The sequence below is a fragment of the Plecotus auritus genome, assembly GCF_963455305.1.
Source record: "Plecotus auritus genome assembly, chromosome: 11".
In the NCBI taxonomy this organism is placed as follows: domain Eukaryota; kingdom Metazoa; phylum Chordata; class Mammalia; order Chiroptera; family Vespertilionidae; genus Plecotus; species Plecotus auritus.
Window position 1 is genome coordinate 4,437,452 of NC_137777.1, and position 14,763 is coordinate 4,452,214.

Sequence of the window (14,763 nt, forward strand, 5' to 3'; positions counted from 1 at the left end):
AACCTGGGACCCTTCAGTCCGCAGGCCGATGCTCTATCCACCGAGCCAAACTGGCTAGGGTGACAAGATATTATTTTAACTAAAACTCTTTTTTGCCTGCTCTTTGGGGTGGCGGGGTGGCGTAGATGTACCTTTGCTATGGATCAGAGAAAGAGACAAAGAGACCTCTCCTGTCACTGTGGAGTAACAGGTCCACTGGCTGGGTAGACCAGTCGAATCTGTAGGTCAGTCCCGGACAGGGGAACCAATCTCTGGCCAAAGAGATGGGAGTGCTTTGTTGAGTGTCCATTCTATTTGGTTACTGTCATCTCATGCCATGAGCTCGGGGTGGGTCAGCTTTGCCCGAGTCACTCGGGTCAAAGGGGAAGAACAGATAAGCCAGTTAACATGGGGTTTGGCTTGTGAAGAAGAGAAGGAGATGGGCCGGGCGTGACTGCCGCGGTGAGTCTGCCCTTGACTGACCAGGGAGGCTTCGATAATGATCTAATCATCCTCTGTTTTCCCGTAGCCAGTTTTGCCACAGATTGATTATGGGTAATCTATGTATTTTCACCCTGAGGCCATAAAACAGCAAGTACAATTTGTTGTCAAGCAAAAAAAAAAAATAAACACAACTGGGAGAATCGAATTGTCCTTGGTGATGGCAACGAATTAAGGAAATGTATGCTAATTAGAATATCCTATAGGGAAACGGAAGAGATAACTTAAGGACTTGGATGTAGGCATTTGTATAACACTCTGATCAGCAGGGGTTTTGTGTGTGTGTGTGTGTGTGTGTGTGTGTGTGTGTGTTTGCGGAAACTTCCATTCTAACTGAAAAGCCAAAGACTAAATGGCAGCTGCTGCTTCCTAAAAGGAGATCGTGGTTCGTGTGCTTCCGCAGGGGGCAGGTGGCTGATCCAAAGCTTTTGCTGCCGCTGCTAATGCATCTTTCAAACAAACACAGCATCCCTTTTCCATGATCCCTTCGGTTTTTACATCTGTAAGTTTTTCATGTTCAATACACCTGAAGACCATAAAAGTGACATATCCAATAGTGTATGTCTTCCATTTATTACTCTTTATGTCTCTCAGAAGTTGTTTTGTAGTTTTTTTCTCTAGACTTGCTGCATGTTTGCAGGTACCATACATACAGTTGTGGTTCCCATTTTGAGTGGGAATGCCCGCATTACATTTTCCTAGAGTTTGTGCTTGGCCTTCCGTGTATTTTCTTAAGAGTGAGGTCAGACTGAGTTATACGCCTGTAAACCGTCTCCCCATCAGCGCTGGGGCGTGCGGGGCACCTGATCTCATCCCAGGCCAGCCTAACCGGACTTCACTGAACATTTGCGTTCGCCGAGGGGCTTGCATCAAGTCATTAAATTAAACTCCCATCTAGGCCCTCAACGGACAAGTTACAGGGACACTCCAGGAATATGCTCCGCGATGTCCTTTGGGGGTTCTTGCAGAATAATTAACCGAGATTAAGGAAGTGGCCATGCGACCAGAATAGCAAACTATATTTACAGCTCCAGTGGGTGAACGTATTGCTCGGTTCTGCTCCAGCAAGCACAGAGGTGAAGGTCACTGTTACCGGCCAGGATTCTAAAACACTGTCTCAGATGCCCTTCTCCTTATCGGTTGGCCATCCATTTCTCAGGACTTTTCACTCAGCCTTGCCTGTGTCTATCCTGAATTCACCTCTAGTCTCCGGTGATTGTTTCAGGTGGGTCTACAGTGAGGGCTGCCGGGTCATCCTGTTCCATTCATACTTCCACTCTTTTCTAGAACATTGCTCCTCATTCCTAAAACTTCCAGAAGCATCAGGTTAACTTCCACATACTTCATCCTTCTTGTCTTCCCCTGCTAGGCCTTCCTTCCTGACTGTACGAATCAGCTGTCCGTGATCCATCCAAACCCCCCAGGTGTGCGTGGGCTCCTGTTTCCACTGGCCTTGGAGAGACCAGTGTCCCCTCCGGCAGCTCCCTGCTCTCTGGGCTGCTCCGCATCTTACATGAGGAGACATGCCGAGCCATCTCCCTTCCTAACAACAGAGCACAGTAAAAACGCCCCCTTCCACTTATTGCCCTGACCTGCTTTACAGCCAAACTCAGCACAGACGTTTATGTGTGCCTGCTGGTTCCTCCTCCTGGCCAGGCCTCCGAGAGCTGGCAGGCCTGGTCACTGAATTCTGGGACCCCTTCTCTTCTCCATGTACATTCATTCCCGCATAATCTCTTCTAATCCAAGGATTTTAATTAACACCTTTAGGTCTCCATCATCTGCCAATTGCCAACTGGAGAATCAGGAATAGCAAACACAATGAGGAAAATTCAGGGAGTCAGACTACGTATTTTTAGAACATCTCAGGAATATCAGTACCTGCTAAGATAGTGAGCAGTTGCCGCCCGCTGATCCAGCAGGAATGGCCGAGGGGACAAACCATGTTTGCAGGGATGAGAAGAAAAGAGTCACATTTCAGAGGCTGCCGTGGATAGGGGTTCTAGAAACCTCTTCCACTTGGCGATATGACTGAAGGATCATGACCTGAGGGGGAGGTCAATGAGAGGACACCCGATCCTCAGAAGGTCTTGTGCAGCCTGTCTAAATGGTTCCCAAACTGGGCCTTGACTTGAATGAAGGTAGTCTTACGTGAATACCACCCACCCACATGTGCCTCACAAACCCAGTGAGGAAGTTAACGTACCATGGACTCATAGATAGACAGATTGATAGATAGATAGATAGATAGATAGATAGATAGATAATAGATAGATAGATAATAGACATATAGATAATAGATAGATAGATAGATAGACGATAGATAGGTAGATAGATAGACAATAGATAGATAGATAGATAATAGATATATAGATAGATGATAGATAGATAGATAGATAATAGATAGATAATAGATAGATATATAGATAATAGACATATAGATAATAGATAGATAGACAATAAATAGGTAGATAGATAGATGATAGATAGATAGATAGATAATACATATATAGATAGATGATAGATAGATAGATAATAGATATATAGATAATAGATAGACAGTAGATAGATAGATAATAGATAGATAATAGATAGATAGATGATAGATAGATAATAGGTAGATAGATAATAGATAGGTAGATAATAGATAGGTAGATAATAGAGAGATAGATAGACGATAGATAGATAATATATCAATAATAGATAGATAATAGATAATAGATAAATGATAGATAATAGATCAATAATAGATAGATATAGATAATAGATATATAGATAGATGATAGATAATAGATAGATAGACAAGATAGATAGATAGATAGATAGATAGATGGATAAATGGAGAGATACTTGTTGTTTTTATCAAATAGTCCACAGCACACAAAGTTAAGCTAGGCGCTCACTGAGACATGAGTGGGAGCCAGTAGAAATGCAGTCAGTGTTTGGGAGTCTGGTTATACCAGGCCGTTCTCTTCCTCCTGAGGTCCCACGGTTGTTGCGTGTGAACTTGTGAGACACAGACTGTAAAACACTGTTTTGATTTGAGATCTCCTGGAAGCGGAAATAATGTAGAGCTATGAGTGCAGCAGTCTGTTTGGTAGGTGAGGGGATGCTGGTTGGGAAGCAGGGAAGGGAAGCGGCCCCTAGGCAGTGTCCTACTGAGCCAGCAGCTCTAGGGTGCAAATCGCACGCCTCAGGACCCCTCTGCCCAAGGGGCGATGGGGCTGGGACAGCACACCAGCCCCGAGGCTCTGTGGCTGATGGCTGCTCCTGCTGTGGGGGTGATGGGGTGGGGGAGGGGTGGTATAAACGTCCCAGCACTTCCGCCCTATTGCTGGCGTGGACCAAGCAGGGTGGTCATGTGGATGGAGGACATTTCCAAGGGAGACTCTCCAGTGAGACTGTAAAAGGATGTTTTCTCTTCCTTTTAAACATCATTATCACCCTTGATGTTCGTCCTAGCTTCCTCAAATATTTTCCGTTTTAGGCTGTGTTGTGGGTGTCAAATGAGATTGCACCTTACAAGCATGAAAGAATTTCGAAGGACCTGTTGTTAGTTAGACATGTTCTACTTTTACTTCAAAGTCTTGTAACTGTCAATAGTGATTTCACATAGAAAGACCAGTAATCGCACCTTTTAAAAATTTCCTCCGACAACTTGGGTAACTTTGGAATCAAAGCTAGTATTTTTTGTGTTTGTGTGTGTTTTTCAAATCAGTTTTCAAAATTAAATTTTTCTTTGCTGCTATGTATGTACTTATTTGAGATAGAATATACTTCAGAAATGTTTGACTTATATAGGTATTTTTATCTGTTCAAAGAGTTTATATATATATAAACAGTCTAATGCCAGAGGAAAACAAGAATGTCTTATAGATTCTAAAGTTTTATATTAATACTAGAAGCCCAGTGCACGAAATTTGTGCACTCGGAGGGGTCCCTCAGCCCGCCCTGTGCTCTCTCACAGACTGGGAGCCCTCAGGGGATGTCTGACTGATGGCTTAGACCCGCTCCCTAGGACATCCTTCGCACTGTTGTAGAGGCAGGAGCGGCTCCCGCCACCACCGCCGTGCTCCTCAGCTATGAGCCCGGCTTCTGGCTGAGCGGTGCTCCCCCTGTGGGAGCACACTGACCATCAGGGGGCAGCTCCTGCATTGAGTGTCTGCCCCCTGGTGGTCAGTGTGTGTTACAGCGACTGGTCGTTGCCCCGTTTGATTGATTTGCATATTAGCCTTTTATTATATAGGATTACTCTGTTATAGGAATCTGAACTTTGTATATTCAGTTGTTCAATATCAGAATTATGGGTAAGTAACCAATCAACATAAACACCAGAGATACGTAAGCAGGTGGACAGTTTATGTGACCCACTGCCTCTGGAGCTGTTACAGGATTGGTGGAAGCAGCCACCATTTCAGTGTAGGGCGAGCCCGTGGCTGAGGGCCCACCCACTAACTGATCCTGCTCTGCCACCCACCCATCAGACCATGGGCCCATGTCAAGGCCACTGGTATCTAATGGGCACAGGCAGGGCGGAAGTTTTACGAAGAAAATAATGGGGAGACATTTTTAGAAACTACCTCTGAGGCGTGGGCGGAGATGTCAGATGCGCACACCAAACAAAATGCGGATGCACCCGCATATAAATTACACGGGAGGTATTAATACCAGGCAACGGAATTACTTAGTCTGTTGGGTTGTCCCAACGTGGAGGTAGGGTGCTAGAACTCAGAAATAGAAAGCTTTCTGCAACATCGTGAACAACTTTAGACAATGAGTGAATTATTAATCAAGCAATTAAAATATTTATTCAGTTCCTCCAAGATTTCTTAAGAACCTGGCGTGAGGAAAGCGCGGTGAGAACTGCTGCGGGGAGAACCAGGAATGACACGGGCTCCTTGGCCCTTCTTCCGGCCTTTTCCCTGTTGACGCCCCTGACCACCCTCCCCGGAGGCCCGGCTCTGCCCTCGCCCCGTTTCTACAGCCCAGTGTCAAGCAGGCTCAGCCAACACGACTGATTACACCCGTTTTCTTTGCCCAGTCACTCCTTTCATTTGCCGCCAGCAAGTCTTCATGTGAAATGGAGTGATGTCGGCCCTTTCTCATTCACCTTCACACAGATAACCCTGACCTTGAACCATGTGAAATCACTGCTGTGTGGGTCAAAAATGATCAGATACTGGTAATTTCTGTGGTTCAACCTCAACGTAAGGAAGAAAAGCCATGTCTCTCTCCCTGGCACCTGTTCACTGGCTTTTCCCACGGCGCACCTAGCCTCGGCGTCTCGCGGTGGCAGCTGTCATAGTTGGTGAAGCGGCCACACACATCTTGGTAGAGTGAGCAGAGACTGTCTCCGTGCAGTGTGCTGCCCCGGGAAGTAATGCGACCTCATCCCGGGGCACTATCCAGGGGTCCTCAAACTTTTTAAACAGGGGCCAGTTCACTGTCCCTCAGACCATTGGAGGGCCGGACTATAGTTTAAAAAAAAACTATGAACAAATTCCTATGCGCACTGCGGGCCCGGGACGCGTCGGCTGCTAAGCAGGACAGGCTGCTAAGCACCCGGCGGGCCGGATCAATGTCCTTGGCGGGCCGCATGTGGCCCGCGGGCCGTAGTTTGAGGACGCCTGATTTAAGCAAAGGCCGGGCAGTCACCTGTCAGGAAAGTGTCGGAAGGGACTGTGCCTTCTGCAGGACAGTCAGTGGCGCGGCTCTGCGAGTGTTCAAGTGACGCTTGACATCCTCAAAACACTAATCTGTACCTTCGTGCCCCTCCCACAACCAGTCTTCAGGTAGCTGCTTACATTTCTCTGTGGAGTCAGGAAACCATTAGTCCCACGTTACCTAATTTCTTAAACATACTGTGTGTTGGCCCTCCCAGCTGGTCCATTAGTCCTCCTGAGCGCGCTTAGCACAAATGAAGAAGATGCTTGACGTTAATGAACATCGCTTCCCAGAGGAAGGGCAGCCCTAGCCGGCGGGCATGGCAGGAGCCGAGGTCATTGCCTCCGAGCGCCGAGCCCACGGTCCTCTGCTCGGACAAGGCGTCTCTCACCAGCGGAGTTTCACCTGCTGTTCATGTGAATGTCGGCGTTAGCACCTCTCACACGGCTGAGCGCTCACTCCCTCCTAACTTTGCAGCGCGAAGGGGCCTTTGAAACTAACTGAGCTGAAAATAGCTTTTAAGAAGAAGGAGCACATTTAGATTCTGGTGCACAGCAAATTCTCTGCGAAGAAAGTCCCACATTTGTGATTCTGTTTGCATTTCCATAAACACAGAGGATCTTGGTCTGAGCTTGTTCCGTGACAAGTAGCAGAGTTAGAAATGGGTGTTTTAAGGCTCTGATTATGCCTGTGCTCCCGTTCTTGTTGGTGCATTTGCAACGGGGAGCGATACAGAACTTGGACCTTGGGCTCAAGAGCTTTCTTCTTAAAGCTGATATTCTTTTCTGTAATATCTACTTTGATTACAGTCTTATAATTTACTTAATGCCACCCACTTTAAGAAGAAGTTCAGCTTATCTTTTTAAAATGTTTTTCCTTTCTATTGAATTTATTGGGGTGACACTGGTTATCAAAATTATACACGTTTCAGGTGCACAACCCTACAACACATCATCTGTACCCTGTATTGTGTGCTCACCACCCCAAGTCAAGTCTCCTTCCATCACCATTTATCCCCTTTCCCTCCTCCCCCTCCCAGCAGACACCACACGTGGTCCGTGTCCATGAGTTTTTTTTCTCTTTTCTCCTCTATCCCTCCACCCCAACCCCCAACAGTTGTCAGCCTTCTCTCTATGATGTTGTCTGTATTTTGCTTGTTGGTTTATTTTGTTCATCAGATTCCACATATGAGTGAGATCAGATGGTACTTGTCTTTCTCTGCCTGACGTATTTTGCTTAGCATAATACTCTCCAGGTCCATCCATGCTGCCACAGGGTAAGAGTTCCTTCTTTTTTTCAGCTGCATCGTATTCCATGGTGTAGATGTACCACAGCTTTTTTATCCACTCATCTACTGATGGGCACTTGGCCTGCTCCCAGATCTTGGCTAGTGGAAGTAATGCTGCAGTAAATTTTCACTAACATGGGCCTCATTCATGTAATTAAAATGTGTCCCTCACCTGTCAGAGGAGTAACCTGCCCGCCAGTGAGATGTGCCCAGTAAATGAAGCATTTCCCCGGCACAGAGAGGCTGCTGATAAGGGTGGAGAGAGGAATGGACACTCCGGATCGCTCTCTCTCTTGAAAAGAAAAGGTGGAAGCCCCCACCTTGGTCCCATTCCTTCTCTTTTCACATTCCTTCTCTCCGCCTGCACGCAGTCCCTGTCTCATGGGGACATGGGGAGTTGGGGGGTTAAGTAAGTGAAATGTGTAAACTGCCTGGCTCGCACAGTAGCGTGGCCCAGCATGCTGTCGGGGCTAACACGCACCGGCACGGCCCCCCCGCCCCCCTCTCTCGGCGAGCTTCCCGCGGGAGGGTCCTGGGTCTGAGCAAGCTGTCCTGTACGTTTGTTGGATCGGATCGATCGGTTTTAGTCGTGGAGACCTGCCCTGCGCAGCACTGAGGTCATTTAGCGAAAAGAAGCGGTAACATCACAGAATTTTTCTGACCAGGAAGATCACATCTAACTCCTTCCTTTCTCAGAGGAGGAGACCGGAGCCCAATGAGCTGGGAAGAGCAATGAGCTGGGAAGACGGGGACTCGCGGTCCCGGCTCAGCGCGCTTTCCGCAGCAGCATGTTCTCAGGGAGCGCCTCAGGGCAGGGTGTCAGTCCCATCTGGGTCCCCAACACTCCCCAAAGGGTGGGGCCTGCTGCTGGCGCTCAGGAAACTCATTAGTAAACAAACGCACTCACCTCATCCCCCAGCGTGTCCTTTGGCAAATGAAACATAGCTCTGGCCTTGCAAGACTATCGTGAACGGATCTGTTCTGTTTTATACCCTTTCGGGCCACATAGAGAGTGTAAAGTGAGACTCTGCCATGGACCATGTAGTGAAAAGTAAAGCACTTTAGCATCTTAAAATACATCCCTATTCATATGTAATATTTTAAAAGACATATCAGAGCGTAACACACCACTTAGCGGGTGCTGTATTTCCGCTCCAGGTGGGAGAAGTAATCGCAGGGGCCCCGCGAACGTCCACGTCGGCGCAGAGCACCTCGGCCAGCAGCGGAGAGCGCACCGGCCAAAGGTACGGCTTCCTGGGCTCTCTTCGGCGTCATCATCTCCTTCTCTTCGCTCCCACGGGCCGCCGGGAGCACCTCCCAAAGGGATAGATACAGTTATTGAAGTTTCAAAGTGAGTCATACCATGAAGGTTAGTTCCCAAATCTTAGACTCTTGGGCCCTGGGTCCCCGACAGCAAATCGGTGTCCCTGTAAGTCCCAATTTCTTGCGATAACACGAATGGTGGTGTCAACAGCGACGACTGCGGGCGTTTCCTGAGCCCTTGCTCTGTGCCCACACGTTGAACCCGCACGAGCTGGGTCCTCAGTTCCCGGATGGGGAACCTGAGGGAGAGGGAGGTGTAGAACGTGCGGAGGTCTTGTCGCCGTGCGGTGCTGCCACACTGCCTGCCTTGGATGGCCCACGGTCACCCCATGGAGCCCAACCTGTCAGGCTGCCGGGGCCAGAGGCCCCATTGTGTCTCCTCCTGTTGCCCTCCTCATCAGAGGTCATCGTCTGGCCGTGGCTTAAGCTTTGTCCCACCGGGACCTTCACCCTCTCGAGAGAACGTCCACCCCTTTTGAATATTTCCTGGTGTTAGCAAGCCTCTCTGATCCCTCACTGAAGATTCCGGCTCTGGCCCCTGGGGACTCTCAAACAAAGCCTATCCACCCCCCCCACCCCAACTCCAGGCAGGGGTGCCCCTTACCGTATTTCAGACGAAGCTCTCATTATTTCCCAATTCCGCCTCAGAATGAACATCCCAGTTCTTTCACCTTTCCTTCTACTTGCCATGGTTCCAGACTTCCTGCCGTCCAGATGGCAGTGTCTGTTTTGAACCCATGCACACGGTCTGGTGACACCAATGTCTGTGCTGGGATTATCATCATAAAACACCTGAGCAGGGCTGTATTGATCTCCCGCATCATACAAGCAGACAGGCGTGCGTGCATTCGAAGACAGCTGTCGGAGGTCTGCGGGGGGTCTCTAACACGGGTTGGTTTGAACAGGTATGGAATTCAGTTCCTGCTGGGAAGTGCGGAGCTGTTGCTAACCTTGGAAACCCACTCGTGTGTCCCAGCCGTGATTTCCATTTCAGACACACGTGTAGCTGACAGCGACTCACGGGCACTGTGACTGTCATGAATATTCACGGTCATAATTAACCCCCAGCAGCCTCAGCCATGTAAAGGTCAGCACCGCAGGTGGGAGGGATCGGGTCGCGATGGGAAGCCCAGTCGCGCAAGCAGTTTGGAGCCGGTTTTCACACCCAGGAAACCCGTCATCACTGTGGTCACACTCGGTGCCCAGAGAGGTCTCTGCGCCATTCTTCCCAGTGGCACCTCTGTCCCAATTATGCCCCAATTAATTGACTATCTGTCTAGAGCCAGCCGTGGGCAAACTACGGCCCGCGGGCCGGATCCGGCTGTTCTATCCGGTTCTCTTGGTCTCCCTTCCGCTCCTTTACTTTGAATTTATATTAGTTCACACAAACACTCCATCCATGCTTTTGTTCCGGCCCTCCGGTCCAGTTTAAGAACCCATTGTGGCCCTCGAGTCAAAAAGTTTGCCCACCCCTGGGACTTAGTGGGACAAACGCAGGTGACCAGGAGTCAGCAGTAACGGCCTATCCCCCGGTACTTCAATGTCTAGACAGCTGAGCCGAACCGGAACAAATGAACACATAAGACAGAATTAGTATGCAATCACCCAGGGTTTATTTACCTCTTCCTAGTGGGTCCTAGGCTCCAGCAAAGGCCACCCGGCGTGCACACTGCAGGACAGACGACGAAAACAGAGAAAGGCAGGCGGCCGCAGTTGGTTCCGGCTCACACAGCAGAGCAATCAGGGGCTTGTCTCTCGGAGCGACGTGGAGTCCTCCTCTTATCGGGCAGGAGACCTCAACTGAAGACGGTCTCAGGGTTATAGAGACCGTGGTAAGCAACTGTGTCCTTCTCAGTGTGGGCCGGACGGTGTGCCTTATGCTGGGAGCAGGTTTTACACTTTCAGGGCTCAGAGCTTTTACATCAAGATAGGGGCGTGTTCATTAATTTTGGAAGTTACAGAGTATTGGGGGTTTCCATACAGCAAACATTTCATACAATAATTATTTCACACATTAGAGGGGTTACATTATTATAACAACCTCCGATGTGATTTTCATCTTTATTGATAAGGATTGATCACCTCGCCACCATACCTGGTGTGTGGTGCTCCTGAGCCACCGACAAACGTCATTCCCCACGTTGCCCCAGGCCCTGGCCCGTCCAAAGCCGTGGCGGGTGCTCTGGGGCAGACCCTAAGGCACTGCCAGTTTGGAACCACTTGACTCTAAATTCAAGGTTGAGGGTTTTAACCACCAGCTGCCATGGAAACCACCAGATCTTATGGAAATGTCAGCGTGTGGTGACAGCTCTCCTCTTTCCCGCTGGGCCAGCCCTCCTCACAGCCCCGGGAGGTGGGCTCACTTCTCATTCCCTCCTACGTGAGAGGAGCCCTCCGAGACCCCACCCTTGCCCTGTAAGACTGCCCACCTGGCATGCTCGGGCCCTTGGCCTCTGTCCCCGGACTCCGTGGGCTCAGCGCGACCAAAGCACAGCCTCGGGCAAAAGCGGCTTCAGGATCTGCTTCCCCTCTGTGCTCCTGTATTCACTAAGTTCTGATCTCGGGTGGTTTCTTATCATCTGGTCAAGTTCTTCATGACCTCAAGAAAAGTTTCAGCCGGAAATGGGAGTCTTTGGGGCAAGTACTCCAGCCCGCCTATCACAATTCTTATGCTCCTTAATAGAAGGAATCCATCTTTGATGGGCTTTATGCCTAGTCGTACTGTGTGTTTTTTTTTTCTTCCTTTTTTGGCAATAAGTATATTAATTTTGTCTTCCAGTTATTCTTTTTTTTTCCTTTTAATATATTTTATTGATTTTTTACAGAGAGGAAGAGAGAGGGATAGAAAGTTAGAAACATCGATGAGAGAGAGACATCGATCAGCTGCCTCCTGCACGCCCCCTACTGGGGATGTGCCCGCAACCCAGGTACATGCCCTTGACCGGAATCGAACCCGGGACCCTTCAGTCTGCAGGCTGACGCTCTATCCACTGAGCCAAACCAGTTAGGGCATATTCTTACTAGACTTAGCGGTTCTGCTTCTGGCAGCGGGTGGTGGATAAGACCACGCTGGGACCCTAACCGGTGTGGCTCAGTGGATAGAGCATCGGCCTGCGGACTCAAGGGTCCCAGGTTCGATTCCAGTCAAGGGCATGTACCTTGGTTTCGGGCACATCCCCAGTAGGGGGCGTGCAGGAGGCAGCTGACCGATGTTTGTCTCTCAAAGATGTTTCTAACTCTCTATCCCTTGCCCTTCCTCTCTGTAAAAAATCAATAAAATATATTAAAAAAAAAAAAAAAAAAAAAGACCACGCTGGGCACCTGGGCTTCAGGCCTCGGGCTCTGAGGGGGAAGCAGCAGCGAGAAGAGGCGCCTCCTCTCTCTGTGGGGATTAGTGCGGCCCTCGTGCCCCAGGCCCGGCTGCTCGCTGTTCCTTACCCAGAGCGTCATGAGTAATTAAAGTCCCGCCTGCCAGTGCGCCCTGGGCCTCGGAGGTAGGGGAGTGGCAGATAACCCGTCCTGGCTGAGCTCACTCTCTGTTACCGAGACCGGAAGTTGTGGCCCAGGAGACACACAGGCAGCGAGAGGGGCTGCTTTTCCACAACATCAAGGACAACGCAATTATAATAGATGATTTGGGTGTTTACTTAATTAAGCCACTGATATCATAGCCTTTTAAATAAGAATCTAGTAATTAAAAAGTAGAACTCTATTCAATAATGACTTTATATATTTTTTAAAGATTTTCTTATAGAGAGAAAGGAAGAGAGAGAGAGAAAGAGAGAGAGAGAGAGAGAGGGAGAGAAACATAGGTGTGAGAGCAAAACATGCATTGGCTGCCTCCTGCATACCCCCTATCGGGGATCGAGCCTACAACCGGGACAAGGGCCCTGATCGGGTATCGAACTGGCAACCTTTCAGTGCACGGACGATGCTCAACCAACTGAGCCACATCAGTCAGGGCTAATAATAACTTTAATGTGGGTCCTTGAAAACTATAACTTCCTGCATAGTTTATAGTGTACAATCAAGGTCTTACTACGCTGTTGGCTGTAGTGACCAGGGGACCTGTCTGTCTGCACGGACCACTGGGTGGCTGGTGTCTAGAATATAGTAGACACTTAGCATATATCTACGGAATAACGGGCTAGATGAATGGTGCAGTGATTCCAAAATAATTTGACTGATTGGCAACATCACCGGGGGAACTTTATGTAAATACTGCTCCCTGGGCCCAACTCCAGGCCTGTGGAATGGAAAACCAGCCCAGCGACCTGCATTATCTAGACCAGGGCTGGGGAACCTTCTTTCTGCCAAGGGCCATTTGGATGTTTATCACATCATTCGTGCGCCATGCAAAATTATCAGCTTAAAAAGTAGCCTGCTGTATTTGGTCAAACATTTAATCATCTCACCCCTGATGCCTTGGCCAGGCCAGGCCATGTGAGTATCCCCACCACGTCCCGCGTGGTTCAGGGTTCAGGTTCAGGGTTCAGGTTCTGGAGGAGGCCACACACAAATGAAAGAGACTAGAAAATATTAATTTGGAAATATTGGGGGCCAGGCGGGAGCTCAGCTCAAGAGGAAGGACTCTGCTTTGCTCCAGCCTGGCGGTCCCTTTTATTCAGGTTTTGGGATCCAGCCATAGCCCTTAAGCAGGCAATTCCAATGCTAGCCCATCAGTAAGGATTTACCTAAGACTAAAAGGTGGAAGTTGCTTCCGCTCCCTTTGTCTCAACTAGACAGTGGGTGCTTGGCTCTGACTTTTCAGAGCTTCAAGGTTGACCAGCCTTCCGGGTTCCTTGTCCACACCTCTCTGCTAGTGAGGACAATGGGCAGCTTCCAACAAGGCCAAATGCTTTTATGGGCATTATACAGCCCTCGGGCCAGACGTTCCCCACCCCTGATCGAGAGTTTCACTGACGGTTACCGTGGGCATCCCTGGCCAGTGGGGCTTCTTTCCTGTGTTTCACTACAGCTGCCGCTGGGAGCCCTGGGTGTGGGCAGCAGGAGCAAGTTCTCGTGGGAGAGGAACGTGGTGGGTGAGCTTGGCCAAGCACCTGAACCTGTAGTGTAAACACTCCTGCCGATCCACCACAGGTTGGGTTGTCTGACCCAGCAGGTCTGTGAGCCTTCGTAGCGACACTCAGGAGTAAGACCCGCCTGGGGTGATTCCACTGTGATCCCGGCTGTGGTAAACAGACGTGGACCTAGGTAAGCAGACTCAGACCAGCTGACCGCCCCGCAGCTGCCTGGGCATTAGGATAGCCCGGTAGCACTTGTTAACACTCCGTCACTCCAAGGTCACACTCGCGCTTCTACAAGACTCCGAGCCACGGAAAACCAGGCACAGCCTCTTAATGGTGTTCTAGCTGTAGGGCCAGTACCTTCCCACGTTTGCTGCAGAAAGGAATGCGCGAGTTGAATCCGTTTATGATTGAATTTTAAATGATGTTCCAATTTCCTTTGGCCTTTTTCGTTGCTCTAGAAGCAGACAAACTGAGAAACTAGAGGTGGATCCCAGCAAGCACTCATTCCCCGACGTGGCTAACATAGTCGGGGGGAAGACACCCGCACCCAGAAGAGTCCGACCCGAACCCAAAGTCATGCCCTGTGAGGAAGATCCAGGCTTTGAAGATGACCCGGAAGTGCCCCCGCTGATCTGACACGTCGGGCTGCGTCGACTGGGACCCCTCCCAGGACCCAGCTTTGCTCAGCGCAGAGAGTGTATGCATCTTGCCGAGTTATTTATCAGTATCACCACCCCAGTGTCGTAGCTCCCACTTGCTACAGTAATATTCTTAAACTACTTTAAAATGAAAAGTGTACCTTAAATATGCTATCACCCACTATTTGTCTAGAATAAAGTGTTTGCTAGTGAAAATGAATGTTCAGTAAATCATAGAACTAACCTAATGCAAATATTCCTTAAACGACCAAACAACATGGTGTTATGGACCGAATGTTTGTGCTCCTCCCGCCCCCCCCCCCGCCCCCCATTCCCACTG

At 49.3% G+C, this 14,763-nt stretch overlaps 1 protein-coding gene across 1 annotated transcript in view; it reads left to right on the forward strand.

The window, feature by feature from the left end:
- Positions 1-14,531, forward strand: part of DNAAF11 (dynein axonemal assembly factor 11) — a 38,884-nt gene extending 24,353 nt beyond the window's left edge. The window contains exons 11-12 of the mRNA XM_080646285.1: positions 8,591-8,676; positions 14,244-14,531. Of these exons, the coding sequence (XP_080502411.1) occupies positions 8,591-8,676; positions 14,244-14,421 (264 nt within the window). The 3' untranslated portion in view covers positions 14,422-14,531. The remainder of the gene's footprint in view (positions 1-8,590; positions 8,677-14,243) is intronic.
- Positions 14,532-14,763: the final 232 nt, after the last annotated feature.